The 16,183-nt window shown below is 39.8% G+C and overlaps 1 protein-coding gene across 1 annotated transcript; it reads left to right on the forward strand.

Annotated features, from left to right (window-relative positions):
- Nucleotides 1-5,374: 5,374 nt before the first annotated feature.
- LOC114024938 (guanylate-binding protein 1-like) lies at nt 5,375-15,964 on the forward strand. The gene is made up of 10 exons (XM_027838227.1): nt 5,375-5,571; nt 8,344-8,552; nt 10,731-10,858; nt 11,044-11,153; nt 11,826-12,022; nt 12,362-12,586; nt 12,948-13,228; nt 14,450-14,662; nt 14,880-14,982; nt 15,544-15,964. Exons 2-10 carry the CDS (start codon nt 8,363-8,365, stop codon nt 15,825-15,827), a joined length of 1,731 nt encoding a protein of 576 aa, XP_027694028.1. The 5' UTR covers nt 5,375-5,571; nt 8,344-8,362; the 3' UTR covers nt 15,828-15,964.
- Nucleotides 15,965-16,183: the final 219 nt, after the last annotated feature.

A 16,183-nucleotide genomic window follows, 5' to 3' on the forward strand; every position in this document is an offset into this window, starting at 1 on the left:
TTTCATGATTTTCTTGCATCACTCTCAGTTTTTCCTCTACTTCTCTTACTTGCCTCTCAAAATCCCTTTTGAGCTCTTCCAAGGCCTGGGACTGATTCATATTTTTTTTGGAGGCTTTGGATGTAGGAGCTTTGGCTTTGTTGTCTTCTTCTGGTTGTATGTTTTGATCTTCTTTGTCACTAAAAGAAGATAATATAGTCTGACTCTTTTATGCTGCTTACTCATATCCCGGCCAATTACTTGAGTTTTAAGCTCTTTGTTAAGGTAAAAGTCTGCTTCCAATGTGAAGAGTGTACTGTCCCAAGCTTCGGGGGTTTGTACGGCTGTTTTTAGAGGTACTTCTAGGGAGCTATAAATTTTCAGTTCTTCCAAGGTGGTATGATAAGGTAAGGGGCAAGGTGTTTTCTCTCCACTGCCACAACAAGCTCCACCACACCAGTGTTTCTCCTCGCCCCAGGACCGCCCCTCAGAACTGTGACCCAGATCCAAGCACTGGTAAACCAAGAGATTCCTGCCTCAGCACTGGCAAAGAGATCCCTGCAATCCCCCTCTGATCAGCTACTTGATTCCCCCTCAGTCTGTGGGCTGGAAGCTCAGGAAAAAGCTGCGGCCCCGGGTCACGCTCAAGACTTGCAGCTGAGACCTAGCTTCTCTCTCACCACAGTGGGACCCACTGACCTTCTAAGTTGTCTTTGGTGTTCGGGGTTGAGAAGTCTGGAAATCGCCACAGCTCCCGCAATTCAGTCCTCTGAGGCCTGCTCCAGGGTTGCTGCAGCCTGCGCGCCCACACCGAACTGCACTCCTCTCCCCGCCCGGTGTGATATACCTTTCCAATCAGCCATCCAGGCTGTCTTTGGCTGGAAATTTGTTTCACTCTGTCTTTTTGTAGGTTCTGCTGCTTTAGAATTTGTTTAGAGCCATTTTTTTAGGTATTTGGAGGGCTTTGGGAGAGAGCTCAAGACAGTCACTGCTTTCCCTCCGCCATCTTAACAGGCAGTCTTTCAATAAAGAAATCAAAACTATATACAGTCATATGAAAACATTCTCTAAATCATTATTGATTAGAGAAATGAAAATTAAACAATGTTGAGATATCTCATACCAACCTACTTAGCCCCTATCATGTGCTAAAGGCACACACCTTTAGCTATCATTGGTAAAAATGACAGAAGGGGAAAATGACAAATATTGTAAGGGATGTGCAAAAATTGGGACACTAATACATTGTTGATGGAACTGTATTATGGAGAGCAATCTAGAATTATGCCTAGAGAGTTATAAAATTGTGTATACTCTTTGACCCAAGAATACCACTATTAAGTCTTTTCCCCCAAGGTGACCAGGGAAAAAGGGAAAAAAAAACTTACATATTCTAAAATATTTATAGCAGTTCTCTTTGTGGTAGCAAAGAACTGGAAATTGAGGTGATGCCTGTCAGTTGGGGAGTGGATAAACAAATTGTGGTATATGATTGTGATGGAATCCTACTGTGCTGTAAGAAATGATGAGGGGGTGGAGCCAAGATGGCAGAGTGAAAGCAGTGACTTGCTTGAGGTCTCCCTCAAACCCCTCCAAATACCTGCAAAATGTCTCTAAACAAATTCTAGAGTAGCAGAACCCACAAAAAGACAGAGTGAAACAAACTTCCAGCCCAAGACAACCTGGATGGTTGATTGGAAAGGTCTATTGCGCTGGGCTAGGAGAGGAACATAGTTCAGCATGGTCTGCCCAGGCAAAGGCCGGGCCTCAGCAAATCTGGGACACTCCTCAGGAGATTGAATCAAGAGGAGCTGTGTCAGTTTCCAGACTTCTCAACCCACAAATGCCAAAGACAACTTAGAAGGTCAGTAGGAAAGTTTTGTCGGACCTTGGTGAGAGAGGAGCTTGGTCCCAGCCCCGGTCCTGGCACAGCCCCAGGGTGGTGGCTGCTTCTGGAACTCTCGGCCATGCTTGGATCTGGGTTGCAGTTCTGGGTGGTGGTCCTGGAGTGAGGAGGAACACTGACATTTTAAACGGTTACTATTCCAAGTGCTAATTTATCACTTATCATAAAGAAAAAAAGAAAGCAAAAACACCAATTCAATAAAACTTACCATCTTGAAAACATTTGCCTTTATTTGCAGCATTCCATACCCACAGGACACAATCTCTATAAAGAAACTGGAGCAGAGGGAAGAGCTTGATCTAGAAATATAACAAATTAAATATGGAAATAAGTGGGAATGGGGGTGGGAATTAAGAGGAAGGATAACATTGCAAAGGAAATAGTCACAGGCAAAACATATTTCCTCTTTTTGCTAATCTGGGAAATAAGGGGATGTCTCTAAGGTCATTCAGGCAATAAACATTTATTAAGTGCCTACTCTCTGTCAGACACTACGCTAAATAAAAAAGGTAAAGATCGAATAAATCCTTGCCCCCAAAGAGCTCATGGTCTAACAAAGAAGACAACATGCAGACAACAAATATATTATGTGTAAGATATATCTATCTCTATATATATATCTCCTATATTTTGTGATTTTATGTATGAAATTTGCAGCTAATACAATAAGGATCTTTTTTTTCTACTAATGTGCAATCATCAGAGCTAGGAACATTGGAACATTTCAGTTGCACATCATGCCAGGAACATACCAGGCAGAAATTTATAAAAACAATCTTTACAGGTATTCAGTTTGCATTTGATCTAATCTCACGTCTAGATTTTTAAAAGTTAAGTCATTTAACTTTCCAGGATTTACAAATCAATGAATTATACCCAATCTCATTCCTCTTTCTCTACCCCAAGTACTCTTTCAATATAATAATGATAATGATAATGATAGCTGTCATTTATAGAGAGCTTTAAGGTTTGCAAAGTACTTTACATGCATTATCTCATTTAATCTTTGCAACAACCCTGTATGATAGGTACTGTTATTATTACCATTTTACAATTGAGGACACTGAGATAGATAGAAGTTAAGTGACTTGCCCATGGTCACACAGCTAGTAAGTATCTGGGTCACAATTTGAAGTCAGATTTTCTTGATTCCAAATCCAATGTTGCATCCACTATGCCACCCAGCTGCCTCTAAAAAAATGGCAGCTATTGTGAGTAAAAAAACAAATCTATGCTAAAGAAAGATAACGGTTTGCATTATGCAGGCCCAAAGAGAAAAAGAAGAAGAGGGTGGCATGGGAGGCAGCTTCCCCTATTGTGCTTAATTTATAAAATTCAAAATCCAATTTTTTTATTTATGAGTAAATTTACTAAAATTACAGAATCACAGAATTTTTAGAATTGGAAGGAACCTTAGCAGCCCTCTTGTCTGATCTCACCACAAGAGGAGGCTCTACTGTAAACCGTACTTGACTGACAGTCATTCAGCCTCAACTCCAAGCCCCTAGGAAAAGATCCCAGGAAGCTCATCCCATGTGGATCCAGCACTCATGGACAGGAGACATTTCCTAACTCCACACCCAACTCCCCTTCCATTCACCTTACCACCATTGCTCTTGATTCTCTCCTCTGAAACCAAACAGAGCAAGGCCAATCCCTCTTCTGCATAAAATCCCTTCAGTGACTTGAGGTCAGCTCCCATGTGTCTCCCTAAGCCTTCTCTTCTCCAAGCTAAACATTCCTGGTTCCTTAACCCAGCCATTTATATTAAGTATTCATATATCACTATTCAAAATTATTTGTGTAAAGGATATTTTTGCACAAAGCTAAATATAGCATTAGTTTTAAAAATAAAAATAAATTCACTATTTGTCCCTTTACCTCCACCTCAGTTTCTCTAGTTGCCTTTAAGACTCAGCTCGTCCCACCTTTTACAAGAGACCTTTTCCAAACCCCCTAGTTCCTTGTTGCTTCCCTTCTGAGAGTACCTACCATCTTCTCTCTATGTCTATATTATTCATATATATATATATATATATGCATACAAATATATACCATGTAATAAATATATATGTAGCCTTTGTAACTAGCTATTTATATGTCATTCCCTCCCCCATTCTAATGTATATGCTCTTTGAAGTCATATGCATTGTGGCAAAAAAAACCCCAAAGACCCAAGCACTGATTTTTGCCTTTCTTTGTATCCCCCCAACTCAGCATGGTGCCTGCATTTTGTTGCTCTTTCCATTTAAGCTCTTGTCTAGAAATCAGAATATCATTTTCAGCCATCTTCTTAACCAATTGTTCATTTCCCAAACCTGCCTTGCTCTTCTATGCCTTCATTAGGTTAGAAGTTTCATAGTTGCTACATTTCTTTTAAATAGTGGTCCAGAAATAAACAGCCTATTCACATCCACCATCTTCTCAACCTGGTGTTCATCGCCTAGGAGCATCTATCACTCGAGATTATTGTGAGGATAAAAATGAGATAATATTTGTAAAGTAATTTGCAATGCTTAAAGTGTTACATAGATATTTCTTATTCTTATCATTATTATATCTCTCCCTGATTTCACTTAGAAGAATTGAAGAAACACTACAGATGGCTCTAAGGTTTTTAATTTCTTGTGCAAGCCTTTGTAATCCTTAACAATACTTTTTGGATTCCTTTTGGCAACATAATCTATTACCACAGGGATCACCAGAAAACAAAGCTAGCTGTATATGCAATGACAGGATCTACTGCCTGTAATACCTCTTTTACTGACAACCTGCCTTCTCTACTTGTGTCTCAATAAGTAATCATTCAAAAGAACAATAGAAAAAGAGTCTGAGTGTAAATCCAATCTCCGCTCCATACTATATATGTGACCTTGGGCAAGTCACACAACCCTTTGGAGAAACAGTATCCCCACATGCAAAAAGGTGTTGGACTAGAAGATCCCTAAGGTCCCTGACAGCTCTAAATCTACCATCTTATGATCCCCAAGGTGTCTGCCCTCTCTGAATCTATCATCCAATGATAGCTTTGAAACCAAAACGTCTCAGTATTGCAGAGCTGAAGGAAGGCAACTCAGATCATACCCTAGCTTGCATTGGTCAGTGGGATGCTATGGACTCCCAAATGGGAGAAATAAAAAGAGTGAAGAGGGCAAAGGATCACCAGACATGAATCAGACAACTTCACTCATCTCATCTCTGTTTTGTAAGTTGATTTCCAACATAAACAATACACATATCCAAATAATTATAATCAACCTTGCAAGGACAGACATAAATACATTTTAGATGATCTTCTGTTTTAGATAATCCAAATCCTCTCCTCCACCAGTGGAAACCAGTGCAAGCTGACATCACCTAAAAAAATCCCTACCCAATGCTCCTCAGAATCCTTATTAGGCAGTTCCTCTTTTTGCCTCCTCATTCAGCCACTCACACAAAGTGCTGGCTACTATTTTCAGTTTCCCTTTCTTCTACTTCATTTCCAGATTTTTTTTTTTTTGGCTGCTCAACATTCCTTTAAAAACTAGAAGCCCTCAGTTCAGTGATCAGAGAGCTTTAGGTTAACAAACTGACCAAGAAGAGTCAGAGTCAGGGAATTAAGAGAAAAAACAAACAATCAAAAGCAAAGGAGTCAGAAAACCTACGAAACACAGAAGACACAGAGACTGTGAAGTGAAGACGTGGTGAGAATCTTTCTGTATTTTCTTTTTCAAACGGCCCCCTCAGAAATTGTAAAGCATGTGTGCTTTCTGTTCCTAATCTTTGCTTAGAGTTTGAGGGGGTGGTGGGTGGGCTTGTCATTTCCCCTAAAATAGGACATGGTTGGTTCTCAGTTACTCAGAGATCAGCAAAGTCTAAATATTGGTCTGATCAAGTGTCACTGCACAGCATTTGCTCTGTCCACTCCATGTGGAGCACCATTCTAAGTACTGGGGTCAGGGGGAGAGGTATTTGTTTTGCATAGAATGTTTTTGGGAAGTTGAACTATCTTAATATTGTCTGTGATGGAAATTCCTAAAATTGTCCAAATTGCATGTTGAAAATTTTAAGGTTTGATTGAGGAGAAGAAAAGACAGAGGAAAAAACCTGAGTAGGAATCTACAGCTCACTGACACTGTCAAATCCTCTCAGAATCTCATTCCATGCACCCAGTTTTCCCATTTATTAGAAGAAGACACTATGGGACTGTCACCTCGGAATTCTCCATCTTGGTTTCAAATTATGGGCTCTTTTAACGGCAATTTACCTATGTTGGCTTATTTATTTTCTACTCAGTCTGAAAACTGGAAACTTGTGAAAGTAACTCAAGCCCAGGACTTCAAGTACTTAAAATACTAATGAACCCAGGCAAGCACAGCATTGAAATAAGAAATATTTAATCAAGGTAGAAATTGCTATGAATGAAAAAGCAAGAGAGGCACAACAGGCACAGCTCCAAATAGTTGTGTCTTTCTATTCCATGAACTTGCTCCCACAGAGAAGTAAACAATCAGAAAGCACAGAGGGAAAAAGTGGTTTCTGTGAGAGGGCATCTCACTCCAACTCTGGGCCAGGGTTTGAGCAATCAGTAGCCAGAGGACAAATCAGTGTGTTGTACCCAAACTTTCCCCCTGACCAGATATTTCCCTCTCTGGAAGATTATGAGGGAAAAATAGCCAGAGATGTTTGCTAACTCCTAGTGGGAGTAGCTGAGCAAGGTCTGGATCTTAGCACCTGAACTGTACTACTGATAGAACTCCTGAGTATGGAGAGTGAATAAAGACTAGTTAAGAGCTGTCTAAATGTGTGAGGGGCCACAGGCACCTAGACAAATTGGAAGCTGTATTAATTTGATTTTTTTTAAAGAGTTAGAGATCATTCTGTTTCTTTTTGTTTAATTGATTAATTGGTAAACTCTTAATGTATGACCTGGTAGGAGAAGTCAAGTCAACAAGCTTTTATTGAGGGCCTACTTGGTGCCAGGTACTAGGCACTAGGAAATAAATAAAGGTTCCCCCCCGCCCCCCCAAAAAAGTCTCAACCCTCCAAGAGTTCATAATCTAATGGGAGAGACAATATACATACAGGTATGTAGAAATCAATACAGACAGGATAAATTTTAAATCCCACAAGGGAGCCACACTCTCTTAATCAGTCAATCAGCAAGCATTGATTAAGCACCTACTCTGTGCCAAACACTGTAGTAAGTGCTGGGAATACACAAAGTCCCTGCCCTCCAGGAACCCACAATCTAATGAGGAAAACAACATACAAATAACTATGTTCAACGAAGCTCTATGCAGGATAAATTGGAGATAATCAAGAGAGGGAAGATACTTCCCTAGCATTAAGGGAGACTGCAAGAAAGGTGTCCTGTAGAAAGTGAAATTTTAACTGGGACTTGAAGGGAACCAGAGAAGTCAGGAGGAAGAAGATGGGAGTGAGAGAATTTTAGGCATGGGGGACAAAAAGAAAATGAAAGAAGGCCCCGGGACAGAGCCCTGGAAGACATCCATGCTTGTGACATAGGGCATGGATGATGATTTAACAAAGGTGACTGAGGAGGAGCAGTCAGGCAGCTAGGAGGAGAATGAAGAAAGAACACTTTGAAGGAAACTGAAGGAAAAACCACACTGACCAAAACAGAGAAGAGTTGCTTCAGCCAGTATGCACTGCCTAGGTACAGTTCCCGGGTACTAAGACTTCTATGAGCTTCCTGGCTTGGTCACACACAGAAAAACTACCCTGAGGTATCTCCCCAGCAAAGCTGGGGTCCTTCCCAGTTCTAAATCTAAGATCCTGGGCAGAAGAGGCTCTAGAGTTGGAGTCAAAGGACCTGGGTTTGAAACCAATCCCTGTTATTTATTGACTGTGTGACTTTGGGCAAGTAACTTAAACTCTCTGTGTTCCAGGTTCCTGTAAACTAGATTAGATGATCTCCAAGGTCACTTCCAACTCTAAACCTATGATCTTATAAATATGTCAAAAGTCCTCTTTACATTTTTGCAATCTGAAATGTTTTCAGAGCCACAAAAAAAACATGGGAAGAGGTAGCTGTTACTATTTCTTATTATAAATTGCATTTGTAGAGATAGAGGCTGGATACTCACAAGCAATTATATTTAGGTCCCAATTAATGCAAATAATTAATTCCTTGACATGGTTGTGTTATTAGGATTCATACTACAAATATCCATTGGTCTAGAATTAATAGCCATATTTCAACTTTGAATATTGGAATTCAAATATATGTGATCACTTCCTTGGGTTCATTATTCGCATTAATCAAGACCTAATTGCAAGGTGATTAATAGGGAAAGAGACAAGAAGACCTCTGGTTCTGCCTGGAAACATAGGCTATGGGGAGGGTCCCAAGTGGTAGAAGGATTATGGCCCTAAGAATGCTGTTTCCTAGCTCAGGATTTAGAAATGACTAGTGTTTCCATGTCCGACTTGAGCAGCCTTTGCATTTGCAGGTAACACTCCACCTCCAACATGGACAGTGGCCTTTTGATGCCAGCCCCAGTCTGCCTAATTGAAAACAGTAATGGGCAATTCAGGGTGAACCAGGAAGCACTGAAGGTCCTTACTACAATTACCCAGCCTGTGGTGGTGGTGGCGATCGTGGGACTCTATCGCACTGGAAAATCCTACCTGATGAACAAGCTGGCAAGGCAGAAAACTGGTAAGTCCAATAGGCAAGGCTACGACACATCACTCTGTATACAGATACAGAATATTGTCCATTTGGATCAGATTAGGGTCTTAGGGATAAGAATAAATGGATCTTTATAGGCAAGGTTACTTCCTTGGTGCTCCTGATTCCTTCCGAATACAATAACGAAGAAACAGGACAGAGAAGGGAATTCAAATATTATATCACACAGGTTTCCTTTCATAAGGGACATGGAGAGCACAAAAAATAAAATAAAGGCAGCATCCACAAATCAGGGAATTAAAAATAAATAGGATTGAAGGGAAAAGAAGTAATGAGGAAGACAAAGGAAAGGACATTTTTTTTTAAAAAAAAGGGAGTAGCAACAAAAGGGAGAAGATTTAAAAAAGCATTGATCAAAGAAAACAGTTAATTAATTATGGTGATGTTTAAGAAGACATCATCTTAATAAAGAAAACTAGAGATGTTTATTTTTACGTATTACTTAACAGTAATGATAAGATGATCTAAATTCTTTTGGCTACTTTTGTTCCCATTTTATTACTTAAAATGAGAGTTTGAAAGGGAGATTTTTGAACCAAACTCTTAACTGGGCAGAGAGAGAGAAGGTTTGAAAGTGAGAGAGAAATGAGCAAATAAAAAAATGAACAGAGAAATTAACAATATAAATAATTTCAAACAATTTAGAATGGGTCAGTTGAATGTGAATGGCATGAGAAAATGTGTGTGGGGAAAACAATGGGAATACACCGGTGTAACATCAAATTCAATAGCCTCTCTCTCAGAAACTACAGCTAATGTTACAATATCTCTGCCATTCTATGTGATGTCTGTGAGAAGATAGGAGTTTAACATTCATTCTGGAGAGAATAGTAACTGTGACAGCTGACTAGAGGAAAGAGAAAGAAACTAAAATAAGTTATCTGTACAGATAATTGAACATAACATATATCTCACAAAGCGATATGAAAAGAATTCTTGAGAAACTATCTTAAAGCATATCCTGAAAGAACTGAATGGTGTTTCTAGGTTTCTAAAATTGAGAAGTTCATAGTAATCAGTTGTTGAAAGTGACTTTGGCTATGACTTTCTCTCAGGTGATATGTTACAAATATTCATTCATGACTTTGTTTCCTTGTTGGTTACAGTGATAATATATGGTAAAGTCAATATCCTCAATGTTTCAGCCAAGGAGTTGTGAGATTGGGGGGTTGGAGAGAAGAATGATTCCTATCAAGAGAGAAGTGAATCTAAGCTTATAGGGAAAGAAGCTTCTCCAGTTAGTTAAATAAGCAATATATAAACTGAGGTGGAGTACAAAACTAATTCATTAATTAATGAGAGATACTGCTGTTTTAGTCATTATTAAGGAAATACCAGAACATGATTTTCTTAGAACCAAGGATAGGAATGAATAAGAAAAATTCACTGGTAATAGATACAATGGAGATTGGACAATATATGTTCCACATAAGGATTTACTCTAACTCACAGAGACACTAGCGTAAAAGTAGTCTAAACTTAAAAAAACACCCTCATGTACAAAACACTGATTTAAAGAGACAAGATATAAAATAAATAAAAGGAGAAAGACAGATGCCAAATGTGGAAAGGATACATAATCCAACAACATGAAATAAAGTGACAGAGTGGATAAGAAACCAGAACCCAACGATACAAGAAACATAACCAAAAATACATATTCATCTAGAATGAAATAAGAGAAAGGAACAAAAATTACTGTGCATCAGAGTGATTCCATAAACGTAGAGGCTGAATGAAGGTATAAAACAAAACAAAAACACAAATTCACATTACCGAGAGAGATATAAGGAAATGACATTATGATTAAAGAATAGGCAATGAAGCAATACTACACTACCTATTTATGCACCATATGGAATAGCATCCATTTCATTTTTAAATATTAACTGAATTAGAAAAAAAGATATAGATAATAACAATAATTATAGGTGACTTTAATGTTCCCTTCTCAGAGTTAGTGGTGCCTTATTGCTTCTAGGTTCAAATACACATCCCTCTGTGGGTCATTTAAAGCTCTTTACACTCAATCTACATCCAGCACTCTTTCCACTACAACTCTGATTGGAATGTCCTCCACATGCCCAAATGTCAGAACTCCCACTTTGCTACTATCTGGACTCATCTCTCTACACTCTTGTACAGGTTTCTCCCTTGGTTCCACAGTGCAGTCTCACACCAAGGGCATCTGGATGTGGTGTGTTCCTCATCCCAAGAAACCAAATCACACCCTCATTCTTCTGGACACTGAGGGGCTGGGTGATGTGGAGAAGGTAAGAAGAGGTGGATGCCACCATGCTCAATCAAATGTTACTAAACACTGTTGTTCTAGATCTCAAGTTAACAATGACCAAGTGAGTTAGTTTTCCCCTACTGCATAATCATGGTAATTTAGGGCATCTCACAGAAATGGTAAAACATCATGCATTCAGTCCAGATAATGTGATCTAACTTCTAGGGTGACAATAAGAATGACACGTGGATCTTTGCCCTGGCAGTGCTACTGAGCAGCACCTTTGTCTATAACAGCATGGGCACCATCAACCAGCAGGCCATGGACCAGCTGCAGTATCCTTTCTGCACAAAATGAAATGACATTAAGAAATCACTGCAAATTTCAAAGGACTATATCAGGGATGTTGAACCTGAGACCTTGAGGCCATGTGTGGTCTTCTAGGTCCCTGGGTGCAGCTTTTTGACCAAGTCCAAGTTTTACAGAACAAATCCTTTCATTAAGGAGATTTGTTCTGTGAAATTTGGATTCAGTCTAGGGGCCACACTTGAGGACCTAGAGTGCCACATGTGGCCTTGAGGTCACAGGTTCCCCACCCCTGGAGTGGATAAAGAGCCCCCATTGCAGTCAGAAAGACCTAGGTTATAATTTTACTTCTGACAGGGCAGAACACTTAATGTCTCAGAGCACTGAGACAACTCCAAAGCTGTATATATAAATAATCAGCAAATATCAATCTGTATTTCTAAGGGAAAATTCCTCACTGGGAGTTCCCTATACTGATGAAAACAAGGATCTGGTCATCCACACACACACACACACACACACACACACACACACACACACACACTCAGGAACTGTCAGGAAAATCTCTTATGTTCCTGTTAAAGATGCCAATAAGCTGATTCAAGGGAAGGAGAAATAAAAGACATTAGGGAATTGGGAGACTTAAGGGATGATGCCTGCTGGACTCTTTTTCTGCCACTTGTCCTTCATTAACACCCCAGCTATGTGACAGAACTGACAGATAAAATCAAGACAAAATCTTCCCCCAGCACTGAGCAGATGAATGATTCCATGGAATTTGCGAGCCTTTTTCCAGACTTTGTGTGGACTGTGCGTGATTTCACCTTGCAGTTGGAAATTGATGGGCAGCCTGTCACCTCTAATCAGTACCTGGAGAATGCCCTGAAACTGAAGAAAGGTGCCAGGGATTAAGGGCTGGGCAACGGGGGAAATCCCAGAAGCCACTTTTATTTGTATCTAGTTTATCTATGTATAGTAATAGTCCCTAGCCTCCTCAAAACAGAGGAATATAGTGCAAGGTTTAGAAGGAGACTAGATGACTAGGTTCAACTAATAATTGTATTCCTGGCACAAGTTCTTTGTCCTTTTCCTTTTCTCTCTCTTTAATCAATCTCATGCCTAAAGACCTCAGGGTTAGGAGTGAGTCAAATGTTCTGAACAGGACATAATTTGAGGGGACTGAACTCCAGGTCAACTTTCACTCTATGCCATATTCTTCCTCCCTCCCTTTCCTTAGGTACCGGTGAAGAAGCCAGAATATGTATCCGGAAGTTCTTTCTAAACAGGAAATGCTTCATCTTTGTCCCACCTGCTCACACAAATAAGCTCAAACAGCTTGAGGAACTTCATGATGATGAACTTGATGTTGACTTTGTGGAAAATACTAAAAACTTTTGTGATTACATCTTCAATGACGCTAAGGCCAAGACTCTCCCAGGAGGTGGCACGATCAATGGGCCCCGTGAGTGTTCTTCTCACCAGCACTTCCCTTGACTTCCTTATGGCACTTGTATGGAACACTAGAGTGAGGCAGACAAGAGTCTTCATAGGGTAACTATGGACAAAGGCAATGACTGTCTTCTTGCACCAGGCCAGTCATATGTACCACATTTGTGAAAGCTTTGGTTACCAAAAACATCTTTCTTATTTCCTGTTTCATAAGCATTCTTGATGCTTCCTGATTCTATCAGAAAGCTCACTTTCTGAGACACAAAATGAAACTCCCACTCCCCACCCTGGCAAAGAATAAAGAAACAGCCTCATTCCTAAACAGGATAGTTCTGACCATTCTCCTGATTGTTCCATTTGTCTTCCCTCTATAGGTCTAGGAAAACTGGTCCTGAACTATGTTGAGGCCATCACTAGTGGAGATATTCCCTGTGTGGAGAATGCAGTCTTGGCACTGGCTCAGCTAGAGAACTCGGCTGCAGTTCAAAGGTCCCTAACATTGTATGAAGAGATGATGAGACAGAAGGTCCACTTCCCCACAGAAACCCTTCAAGAACTGTTGGACGCACACGTCATCTGTAAGAGTGAAGCCACTAAATCCTTCATCAAGGACTCTTTCAAGGATGTGAACCAGGAATTCCAAACAACACTGGAGGTACCTTTGCTATTTTAGGACTTTGCCTGTGAACTACAGCTCTTACTAAATTTGAAAGCCTCAGACCTCAGTATTGTGACTCTGATACTCCATTTTCAGTATTATCAGTAACTGAAAGACCCATGACTCTTATGTGCTCTGTAGATTTAATGTAATATGAACATCTAATACATATATTAAAAGTCTTGAGAAGTTAAAAGAGGCTTTTGGTCTGCAATGTGGGTTATATACCACAGTCCTAAGCAAAGACAGTAGTGGGAAGGGATTTCTGGAAACTTCTTATCAAGACACTTGTACTCTTCATATATTGAAGGACAGAATAGGAGTTGATCTCAGGCTAATGGATCAGAGAGCAAATTTGGTTCTCTTTGACTGCCTCTAAAAGTGCACAGAGACAACAGGTTTTGGTTCTGTGAGAATGTATTGGAAGGAGAAGTGCCTAATTTTTTTATCTTATTTTCAATTTATGGAATAAAACAAACATTTCCATACCATAGTATAAAAAAAAAAGATGATTGCACATGAAACTGCATATCTCTTATATAAAACTTGCTATTCCTTTTAAATATATAATAAAATTATCATGTAACTTTTTTATTTTTCCTTTTTTTTCTTCCCTCCCCTCTCCTGTCCTAGAGATAGCTACCATTAGACACAAATAGGTATAGATATGTAAAATTATTCTACACATACTTCTATTTATAAATTCTTTCTCTGGTTGCAGATAGAATCTTTCTTCATATGTCCTTTATTTTTAATTTCTGTATTTATAATACTCAAATTGACTTATTCATTCAAAGTTATTCTTAAAACAATATTTACTATATTGTTACTGTTACGGTATACAATGTTCTCTTGGTTCTGCTGATTTCTCTCTTGATTATTTTGTGCAAGTCTTTCCATGTTTTTCTAAGATCACTGAGCTCATCACTTCTCATGGCATAGTAGTATTCCATCACAATCATATACCACACTCCTAACATTTTCTTAAGGGCAATCTACTGAAGGAAAACATCCTAACAATTAAAATTACTTAAAAGTGAAAGGTCACGGGTTCTCCTTTATTAGAACCCTTCAAGAAAAGGTTGGACAATCGCTTTGGCAGCATGGAACATGGGGTAGATTAGATGACTATTGAGGTCCTTTTGAATTTTGAAATTATATGCTTCTTTTGCACCCCTTACGTCTTTCTCCTTTTTTCTTTATTTAATCACTCTAAAGATTCAGCTAGAAGCCAAGCTAGATGACTTCCATAAACATAATGAAAGAGAGTCCCTAGACCGGTGCACTGCTTTGCTTCAGGATCTTTTCAGTCCTCTGGAGGAAGCAGTGAAGCAGAACACCTTCTCCAAACCAGGGGGCTATGGCATGTTTCTTCAGAAGAAGCAAGAGCTCATAAATAAGTACCACCAGCACCCCAAGAAGGGGATACAGGTAAACCTTCCCTTTGGGCACAGGTTCAGGGTTGAAGATTAAGAGAAGCCAGGAAACTTTAAGGGTCTTTTCCAAGCCTCAAGGTGAATCGTTAATAGTACTGTCAGTTGCAGTGACACACAGGTAAGCTCTGCTCGGATGAATGAACAAGCCTTGGCTTCACCCTCACTCACATCACTATTTCCTGTTTCGAATTCATTGTCTTCCTATCCTCCAGGCAGACAAGACTTTGGAAGAATACTTGAAGTCAAAGGAAACTGTAGCTGATGCAATTAACCAGGCAGACAAAATGCTCACTGCAAAAGAAGAAGAGATGAAAGGTGAGAAATACACGAAAGAGGCTCTAACCTGAGTAGTGCTGAGAATTGTGCCCTCTGCCTTCAGAAATGTTATTTAAGATGACTGGATGTCCTTGAGAGCATTTGAATTTAACAAAGACTCCTTTTTGTGCTTCCTAAATATTTCTCTCTCTCTAAACAAGTACTAGTTAATCTAGTGAAGAGGTCCAATAAGTTTATTTTATGAAGTAAAACCAATAGTAAACAGGGGTGGAAGGCTGGGGAGTGAGCAGCTTACTACCTCGAGTTGTTGTTTTTGTTCAGTTGTTTTAATCATGGCCCACTCTTTGTGACCCCATTTGGGGTTTTCGTGGCAAACATATTGGAGCGGTTTTCCATTTCCTTCTCCAACTCATTCTACAGATGAGGAAACTGAGGCAAATAGAGTTAAGCAACTTGCCCATGGTCACACAGCTAGTAAGTGTCTGAAGCCAGATTTGAACTCAAATCTTCCTGACTCCAGACCTGGCTCTCTATCCACTACACCACCCAGATGCCCTATCTACCTCTAGTTCAATTTTTATAATTCTTTTTCCTTCTCAGAGCAACAGAGGAAAGCACAAGCTGCAGCAGATGCTGCAAGAGAGTTGGAAATACAGCGAAGAAGGCAGGAGCAGATAATGCTGGAAAATGAAAAGCGACAGCAAGAGCAACAAAGGCAAATGGCTGCCAATATGGAAGCCCAGAGGAGGCAGATGTTGGCAGAGCAAGAGAGAGAACAGGCTAGGAGACTACAGGTATTGCATTATCCCAGCTCAACATCTAGCCTCTTCCCCATTGCCCTTAATGACTTAAGTAAATGGAGACTAAGCAGTTACAACCCTTGAATAGTGAAAATGTTTGGCCCTGAAGGAAGACTAATATAGCCCAGGATAGCATCTCCTATCTTTTTTTGTTAATCCATTTTGCAAACATTTATAAAGCACCTACTCTGTATAGTCACTGTGTCAGCCTCTGAAGATAAGGGGAAAAGGAAAGATGAAGGGAAGTAAGTAGGGAAGCAGGAAAGCAAGGAAGAAGAGAAGGAAGAGTGGAAATGAGGGAAAGAGAAAGGGGAGGGGAAGAGGAATTCAGGAAGGAGGGAGGAAAGGAGGGAAGAAAGGAAGAAAGGGAGAAAGGCAGGAAAGTAGGGAGAAAAGCAAGAGGGAAGGGTAGGGAAGGGACAAAAGGAGGGAGGGAAGAA

This window comes from Vombatus ursinus, unplaced genomic scaffold, assembly GCF_900497805.2.
Source record: "Vombatus ursinus unplaced genomic scaffold, bare-nosed wombat genome assembly UNPS02014825.1, whole genome shotgun sequence".
Classification (NCBI taxonomy): Eukaryota; Metazoa; Chordata; class Mammalia; order Diprotodontia; family Vombatidae; genus Vombatus; species Vombatus ursinus.

Excerpts from the sequence above, each read along its gene's own strand:
- LOC114024938 (XM_027838227.1), top strand. The coding sequence starts at position 8,363 with ATGGACAGTGGCCTTTTGATGCCAGCCCCAGTCTGCCTAATTGAAAAC. Across the intron at positions 13,229-14,449 it reads AATTCCAAACAACACTGGAG|ATTCAGCTAGAAGCCAAGCT; the intron begins GTACCTTTGCTA and ends ATCACTCTAAAG. Across the intron at positions 14,983-15,543 it reads AAAAGAAGAAGAGATGAAAG|AGCAACAGAGGAAAGCACAA; the intron begins GTGAGAAATACA and ends TTTCCTTCTCAG.